The sequence below is a fragment of the Galeopterus variegatus genome, unplaced genomic scaffold, assembly GCF_000696425.1.
Source record: "Galeopterus variegatus unplaced genomic scaffold, G_variegatus-3.0.2 Scaffold208, whole genome shotgun sequence".
Classification (NCBI taxonomy): domain Eukaryota; kingdom Metazoa; phylum Chordata; class Mammalia; order Dermoptera; family Cynocephalidae; genus Galeopterus; species Galeopterus variegatus.
This window is the reverse complement of record NW_007726319.1, coordinates 731,460-740,283: the sequence shown is the minus strand read 5'-3', so window position 1 is coordinate 740,283 and position 8,824 is coordinate 731,460. Positions and strand designations below refer to the sequence as shown.

At 45.5% G+C, this 8,824-nt stretch overlaps 1 protein-coding gene across 6 annotated transcripts in view; it reads left to right on the top strand.

The window, feature by feature from the left end:
- ATP7B (ATPase, Cu++ transporting, beta polypeptide) overlaps positions 1-8,824 on the top strand; it is a 65,669-nt gene that overhangs the window by 42,192 nt on the left and 14,653 nt on the right. For 3 of the 6 annotated variants that reach the window (XM_008565837.1, XM_008565835.1, XM_008565833.1), the window contains 5 exons: positions 815-1,048; positions 1,749-1,840; positions 7,762-7,889; positions 8,002-8,156; positions 8,364-8,498. In XM_008565837.1, the coding sequence (XP_008564059.1) occupies positions 815-1,048; positions 1,749-1,840; positions 7,762-7,889; positions 8,002-8,156; positions 8,364-8,498 (744 nt within the window). The remainder of the gene's footprint in view (positions 1-814; positions 1,049-1,748; positions 1,841-7,761; positions 7,890-8,001; positions 8,157-8,363; positions 8,499-8,824) is intronic. The other 3 variants (XM_008565834.1, XM_008565836.1, XM_008565838.1) reach the window with 3 other exon arrangements.

Sequence of the window (8,824 nt, the reverse complement as noted above, 5' to 3'; positions counted from 1 at the left end):
CCTCTCGGTGTCGCGCCCGCACCTCGCTCAGCCAGTGAGCGGGAACCGGTCTGTATGTGGGATCCGAACCCTCGGGCGGGAGCGCCGCCGCACTTCCCAAGTGGCGCACTATCCAGTGCGCCACCGGGCCGGCCCTCTATATTTTCTTTTTAACTACAAAATTACTGCACACTTATTGTAAACGATTCAAGCCATACTGAAGTATAAAAAGAAAAAGGGAAAATATTCTTTCACTAATTTCACCCTGCCTCCAGCCCAGTCCCACTCCCCAGTGTTACAGCACTGTTAATAGTTGGGCACGTATCTTTCCAGATCTTCATCTATATACAGAAAATACACACTTGCATGAATATGAACTTGTGTGTGTATATACATGTTCATATAACACAGACACAGGCTGTTTTTTTAACTGAAATGGAATTATAAGAGATATACTGATGTGCAACTGGCCTTTTCACTTAACCAAGTATTATGCACATCTTTTATGCCAGCGGTTTATAGACATAGCACATTCTCTTTAGGAATGCATAGTACTGTCCACGGTATAAATGAGCCATGATTTTTTTCACTATTTCCACCATTCTGTTGATGGACATTTATGTGCTGTGATCTGGGTTTTAAGGTCTCACATGCCCTTGGGCACCCATTCCTGCAGCCAGTAGTCCTCTGAATCAGAAAGGACATTTCATGAACATCAGTCCGCAGGGGGGGAAATAATGTGATCATTGCATGTCAGCCTCGAGTCTCCCCACACGCTTGCTTGTTGAATTCTCTGCCCTGCATGTTGGCAGCCTCCGCTCTCCTTGTCTTCCAGTTCCTCGGAGGGTGGTACTTCTACGTTCAGGCCTACAAATCTCTGAGACACAGGTCAGCCAACATGGATGTACTCATTGTCCTGGCCACAAGCATTGCCTACGTATACTCGCTTGTCATCCTGGCAGTTGCTGTGGCTGAGAAGGCAGAGAGGAGCCCTGTGACGTTCTTTGACACGCCCCCCATGCTCTTCGTGTTCATTGCCCTGGGGCGGTGGCTGGAGCACGTGGCAAAGGTAACTATAGCTTCAGGTTAAGAAGATAGCTTCAGGTTGAGATTCAGTACTACCAATTTCAGTTCCTCTGAACACTGTTTAGAATTACTAACTATACACGATATAGAGACAGACTTAAGGAAATATGAAACCTCCATATAATTAGGTACTCCAGTCACTAATCTTCAAATTAGTCGCTACTTCTGAAATCCTGGCTAATCTGGTTAATTTTGAAATCTTTGTTCAGGTGTATTGTGTAATGGAAAGAACCCTGGACCTAGGTCAGAGCCCACATCGTCTCTTAGTCCATAACTGAGGATATAGTTTAGTGGTCTAGAAATCCACACTTCCACCTCAAGGTCACGCCATTTTTAACACCCTGCATTGAACCCAGCATTGTAACGTATCCTACAAAAAAGTGGGACTCAGGCCCTAAAGAGATTAGATTGAACCTAAAAGAAAAAGATAGTGGGCATCCTGGTCTTTTTTTCAATCTGAAATGTAATTCCTAGAACTCGGCATTACAGGCATCATCCATTCAGCGTGGTGATGACACACCATCCCCGCAGCATCTCCTGCCATGCAGTGTGGTTTTGTTAGGGAGCAGCGTTTCCTGAAGGGCTTTCTCTCACACCAGTCGCCTCTGCCAGGCTTGTCACCGTCTGGGTTTTGGCAGTTCAGCTTACGATAGCTCTCACTTTACATTCTGGTTATTTCCTAGAGCAAAACCTCAGAAGCCCTTGCCAAACTCATGTCTCTCCAAGCCACAGAAGCCACCATTGTGACCCTTGGGGAGGACAACTTAATTATCAGGTGGGTTGTGTTCATCAAAAGTTCATCAGATTTATAGCAACCTGTGTGATACACGGTAAAGACCCATTGTGTAGGGACATTGCACTAGACCAGTGAGGGCAGGCGGAGACAGGGTAACACCCTACATCTTAATCTGTTAAGCAGACAAGGCATTTAAATATTTAAAAACAAGAATTGGATGGAGTGTATGTATGCTCAATGTAAATGAGAGGTATGACTATTAGCATTCCAGAATTTAAAAGAGGAAGGCCAACAGTGGTCAAGGAAAACTTCACAGAGAGCATGGAATATGAACTGGGCCTTCCTTGCAAGATTTGGAGGACTCGGGTAGGCAGAGAGATAAAGAGTTTCAGTTTACCTAAGAATAAAAATGGGAGTAGTATTTATCTTCCTTTTAAAGTTGACTGATACTAAAAATAACTATTATCATTATTGCTGGAAACTTTTGTAGCATTTAATGTTGGTCAGACACTTATTCTAACCTCTTTGTATTTAATATGACCAGAAAAAAAAAAACACTTTATGAGGAAGGGACTGTTATTACCTTAACTTTACAGATGAGGAAACAGAGGTTCAGAGAGGCTGAGCAGCTGCCCAGGGTCACACAGGTATTAAGTAGTGGAATTGGGATATAGCGCAGGCTTTGGTTCCTGAGCCCACGTTCTTAACCCTTACACACACTGGTTCTTAAAGCATATTTAATAATGTGGAAGTTTTTACAAATTAAGGCTTTTGCATTTCCTTGGTTAGCCTCTTTTTTATATTCTGGCTAATGATTATTTCAGGCCTTCTTTGCGTTCCTGAAATCTCTCTGGCCTCACCCTTTCCCTTTTCCCCTGTGATCTCACTTCTGACTCCTGAAAAATAGAAGTCTTCGGATGGGAAATCCGTCAGTTTCCTGTCACTCACCCTCCCCCGACAGTCTTCTCCCACTGCGTCTCCTAGCCTCTGCTCAGGAGCCTCCCTCTGTCAATTTTCTCATTGGTCTTCGATGTCACCATCCTTGCTGGTTCTTACCATCCAGTTTGACATAGTCTCCAAACTCTCCTGTTGAAGCAAACAAGCCTCTGCCACCCTCTCCCACCATGTGTTTGCCCGCTTGTCACGCTGCTGCCAGCACCAGTTCGTGCACTATGTCCTCCGAGGACTGGTCCCTTGCTTCTTCGTGGGGTCTCCAGGGCTGGCACGGAGCAGGCCCTGGGCAAGTCTCTGGTGAGTGAAACATGGTGGAGGAGAAGTTAATGAAGCACAGGCTGACTGTCCATCAGCAGCACTGGATTTTTCCTAGATGCTGGTTTTTACGTAATAACCATAATTATAATAATAGCTGAGGGTTAAGTCCTTGTTGTGTGCCAGGTACACTACTCAGCACTTCACACAAATTCTCTAATTTAATCCCGATGACCATCCTGGGAGGTAGGTACTGTTATTTTCCCCATTTTCATTAGAAAGAATCTAAAGTTCTGTGAGGTGAAGTAACTTGCCTGAAGTGCATGGCAGGCTGAGCTGGGATGGGACCGCCGTAGGCACAGGGCCACCCTCTCAGCTACCATGTGCACTGTCTCCCAGACAGGAGGACAGAACAGTTGGCACTCCTGGGCTCCCACGTGCACTTGCCTGCTTCGGTGGCTCCACAGTAGCTACCCACTTTGGTGTATTTTTTTTTTTCTCTCATAAACTAATGACATGAAGGTTTCTGAGAAGCAAAATCGTTCTGCTGGGCACCAAGCCACCAGCAGCTGCGTGTGTAGTAACTCCGCCTTTCTCTGACTTGCCCTGCTGGACTCTGCTTTGCTCTCATAAACTAATGACATGAAGGTTTCTGAGAAGCAAAATCGTTCTGCTGGGCACCAAGCCGCCAGCAGCTGCGTGTGTAGTAACTCCGCCTTTCTCTGACTTGCCCTGCTGGACTCTGCTTTGCAGTTTGAAGACCTTCTGATGGCACCTACTACAGTTGCTTAGAACTGCTCCCGGTTCTGAACACAAGGACACGGGTATCTTTGCTGGAGCCACAAGCCAGCTGAAATGTCCAAGTGATGTGGGTTCTACCTGTCATAACTCAGCTCTTCTCCAGAGATGGTGATTCATTTTTTGGCTGTGGACACACTGTGGGCCTGGTTACTTACCATCGCGTTGTTTTTAAGTGAGGGGCCAGAAGACCAGAGCTCATTCTGACTTTGCCTCACATGGGTGGTGTGCTCAGAGTGCACCCATCAGTGCTTCTGTTGCACAGTCTGAAGTGGTCATTCCTATTCACCCTCCCAACAGGATGCTCCAGGCTACGGTCATACCTGCTCTCCCAGGGCCAAAGCCATTACCTCTGCCACCTGGACTGTGGCAGTCCAGGCCCCTTCTGAGGAACTTGAGCGTTCTGTCACATGAGGCATGCTGGGTGCCCTGGTGCTGTCGGAGCACCCCGTGCCTCAGGTTACCCTGGGACACACACATGGCAGAGGCTCACTAGTTGAATGAACAAGACTACTGTCAAATGCTAAGGAAACATTGCTACTCATGTGCATGTGCTTGATATTAAAAGGCTTGCACAATCTGGTCCCCAGTTTCCTGTTAAGTTTTCTGTTTCTTGTAATTCAGAGGTAGGGGGACAAAATTACAAATTTTAGCTAGACCAGTAGCCATTATATGTTTCTTCTTTGTGTTTGATGAGGAAGGAGAGTGGAGAGGAAGCAGGTGAGAAAAACAGACTGCTGGCAGAAACTCTGAAAGCTGAAGAAATACTAAGAAAAAGCCACCTTGTCTTTCACTTAAAAGAGTATTCTCACCACACAGCATTTTGGGGGAACATAAGCTTCTGAAGAAGAAATGCTAGTGGGAATTCACCGGAAGGAGCCGTATTAACTCCCATAAAGGACTGATCACCTTAAATTTAAGCTGTTCAGTGTTAGATGTGGTTAATTCAGATCAAAGGAGAAATGCAAAGTTAGATTAAGCAGAGATTAACATTACTGAAGATTTCTTAGGAAGGCACTCAGTTGGACATTTATACCAGTTTTCCTTAAGTACCCCTGTATAAGTGAACATTTAAAAACTTAGTAATTAGGCTATGCTGGAGGAGAAGGGCCTACTTTTAAGTCCTAGAGTCTTGTTTCAAAAGGGTCTGCTTTTAAGTCCTCAGTCTTTTGTTTCTAAAGTTTCTAGAGTGGCCTTACTCCTGCTCCCCACACAGGCTTCCCTTGCCATGTGGAGACCTCTGGGGTGATAAATCCTCCAAGTTGTGCAGATGAGGCCTCAGAAGGGCAGTGTGGGAGCCTGGACTTCATCACTGGAAGAATAAAAATATGCAGAGAATATTCTTGGTTGTAGAGATCATTCCCTTCTCACTTACTGCCCACCCCAGCCATCGAACAGATTTACACAGATCTGTTCCCAGCACTGAAGACTGCAGTCTTTAAAAGTCTCCTTTTCAGTACTCCATTCATTTTATTATTGCCATCATTGAAACTTACTGTCTTAACTGTCCATCTACGTGTCTGCTTTTAGAAATGAAGCTTTAAACCTCCTGAGAGGAAGGCTCCCCTCTGTCCAGGTTGTAACCCCAGCCTAGCATAGTGCCTGGTGCACAGAGGCCTGTCAGTAGTGGAAACACCAGATAGGTGATGATAAAAATCACTAGCATTTGTTGGGCACTTACTGTACATCAGGCACTGTGCTAAGCACTTTACATGTATCTCATGTAATTCTGGGAACAAAATCACCATTGTAGAAGGAAACTGGCTTTGAACCAGGCTGTTTAACTCTGAAGTTCCTGCTCTGGACCAGACCACACTGGGGCCCTGTGACTTGCCAGCACCTTTAATGAGTACTCTGGGCTCCAGGACGTCAGAGCCATGTCTGATTTGCTCATCTGTGTTTCTGGTATCTGGTGTAGACAGTGGCATGCAGTAAATGTCTATTTTTCCTTCTCAAATAAATAAGGTGGTTTTTTGTCCATTCCTTACTATGAGAGGTTAAACGTAGTCTTTGTAGGATGAAAGGGGGATATAAAATAACTGCCAAGCCCTGCTTGCTGTACGTGCCTGCTTTTCTGACCATCTCACCATTTGTTCCTGAGCCAGTGTTACATATATGCTTAATTATGTTTGGCTCATATGAAGCTTCTAGAGAGGTGCTGTCTGAGCCAACCTCTGGTCTCCTGGATGCCCTCCCTCTTTGTCACTCTATTCTGCCGTCCCCTCCTCCTCCCACACCATCTCTCCCTTTCTCTGCAGGACTCTCCCCACCAGCGTACAATTCACAATTTCCAGTTTTAATCCACTCTGCCTCCTGCTCTGTTTTTCTGTTCCCTTTCACAATGAACCTTCTTTTAAAGCTGACTTTAACTGCTGTCTTCGTCTCCTTACCTCAGGTTCTCTCTGCCTCTTCCAGTTGGGCATCTGCCTTCACCGATTTCTGAAGTTGCTGTGGCCAAAGCCATCAAATAATTTCCATGCACCCAAATCCAACCATTGCTTTTTTTTTAACATCCTCATTTCAGCGTCTCATCAGCATTTTCCCTCTTTTCTGTTCCTTTACACTTTTCTTCTTTTAGTGATGTGTACCTCCCACTCATCCCAAGTGTAGTGTGATGAATTTTTGCATCTGTTTGCCCTTGTGGAACTCCTCATGCAGCATCTGATAGAACTGAGGGATGCGCGCCACCCCCTCCTCCCTCCCTTGTTTCCTCCTATGTCACTGGCTGCTCCTTTGCTGGCCCTTTGGCTTCTGCTCAGCCTTCCAATATTGGAGTGTCCTAGGGCTTAGTTCTCAGACCCCTTCTCTTTTTCATTTTCTCTCCTGGGAAGCCCAGACCATTCCATGGCTTTAAGTACCATCTGTGTGTTGACAACTCCCAGATTTGTGCCTCTAGCTCTTACCTCTCAACTCCAGATTCATATTGGCAGTTGACATTTCTATGTGGAAGTCAAATAGGCATCTCAAACCCCACATGTTCGAATAAAGCTCTTCATCACACCCTTCCCCGTCTCTCCCCTCACCCTCCCTCGGCTGCTTCTCCATATTGTCTCCATCTCATTAAATGATGTCTCCATCCATCTGGTTGTTCAGAATGAAAATTTGGAGCTCATATTTCATTATTTTCTTTACCCCCACATTTATATACATCTGGTTGATGCATACCTTAAGACTGTCCAGGGTATTTCTCTCTCTGTCTGTGGCTCACGTCACTGCCGTCTTTTGCTGGGCTGCTGCAACAGCCTAACTGTTCTCCTAGGTCCGTGATTGCCCCAGTAGCCCATTCGCATGCTGCAGCCAGAGAGAGAACTTGGAAATTTGAATCAGATTATGTCACTTTCCTGCTAAAAATTTTACATTCAAAGCCCATACTCTGCTCTAGGAGACCCCACATGATCTGGACTCAGCCCGCTTCTCTGAGCTTAACTTACCCTTCACTTACTTCCTGCCAGCCATGCTTGCTTGCCTCCTGTGTCTCAAATGCATCCTTCCTTCCTGCTTTAGGGCCTTTACATTAGCTGTTTTCTCTCTCTTGAACTTTCTTTCCCCACGTGTTGGACCTTCTTGTTATCCAGGTCTCAGCTTGAATATCATCTTCCAAGAGAGACCTTCCCATGTCTCCCCCAGCCCGTTCACCTAGAGAAGCCCTCCAGTCACATCCTGGTTTATTTTCATCATAGCATTTATTTAATACCTGATACTGATAGGAACATTTCTATCCCATTCACAGCTGTATCCCCAGTGCCTAGAACAGTGCTTGGCACTTAGTACCTGTGCAATAAATATTGACTCAATCTATAAATTAATGGATAAATTGAATACTGTTGCTCGGTGTAAAGCAGGTGTAGTGTAACTAGTCCAACAGTTGGTCTAGAACCTGAGCTGGGTGTCAGACCAAGAGGGTAGCCTGCTATGAGTTGCTGTGTGAGTGACTTGATTGGCTTTTGTTGCAGAGAGGAGCAAGTACCTATGGAGCTGGTGCAGCGGGGTGATATCATCAAGGTTGTCCCCGGGGGAAAGTTCCCAGTGGATGGGAAAGTCCTAGAAGGCAGCACCATGGCTGACGAGTCCCTCATCACAGGTTAGGTGACTTCTTTCATGTTCCCTTCTGTGGGTATCACTGCAGTTGCCAGGTCATGTGAATGCTGAATGGGGCTGGGCAGGTGACTGTTGTCTCTCTTCTCCACCTCTAGGAGAAGCCATGCCAGTCACGAAGAAACCTGGAAGCATCGTGATTGCTGGCTCTATAAATGCACATGGCTCTGTGCTCGTTAGTGCCACCCATGTGGGCAGCGACACCACTTTGGCTCAGATTGTGAAATTGGTGGAAGAGGCTCAGATGTCAAAGGTAATGAAGAAATTTAAAACATTGTAGCTTTGGTTCCTCATTTTAGAAATTATTTCAAGAGTCCCATAGAAACAGTTTTATTGAGAGATTGATTAATAAACATAGTGAATGAGGGAGATAAGAATCCTACTCCTTATCCATGCTTGTTGGTGTCCTGTTTCTTCATAAGTGGTAATTTCCCATGGTTTTCATGTTTTATCTTCACAGGCACCCATTCAGCAACTGGCTGACCGGTTCAGTGGATATTTTGTCCCATTTATCATCATCATTTCAACTTTGACGTTGGTGGTGTGGATTGTAATCGGTTTTATCGATTTTGGTGTTGTTCAGAAATACTTTCCTGTAAGTGGAATGCCTTGGGCAGTATGGTTGTTGTGTTTTAAATAATCTACTGTCATTACTCCTGTTCTTTCATGTCTTAGATTCACTGGGCTTTAATTATTCATTACATTTTATTTGCTTGCTTCACTTATTGGCAGCAAAATCTAAGCCAGGGTAGGACAGTTGGTCACTCTACTTCTGCAGGTTTTTATTGAACATGGCCTTTGCTTTCTTTTTTTTTTTTTTGTCTTTTTTTTCATGTCCGGCAACGGATCGCAACCCTCAGTGTCGCTCCCGTACCGGGCCGGGACCGGCAACGGGATCGCAACCCTCGGTGTTGCGCCCGC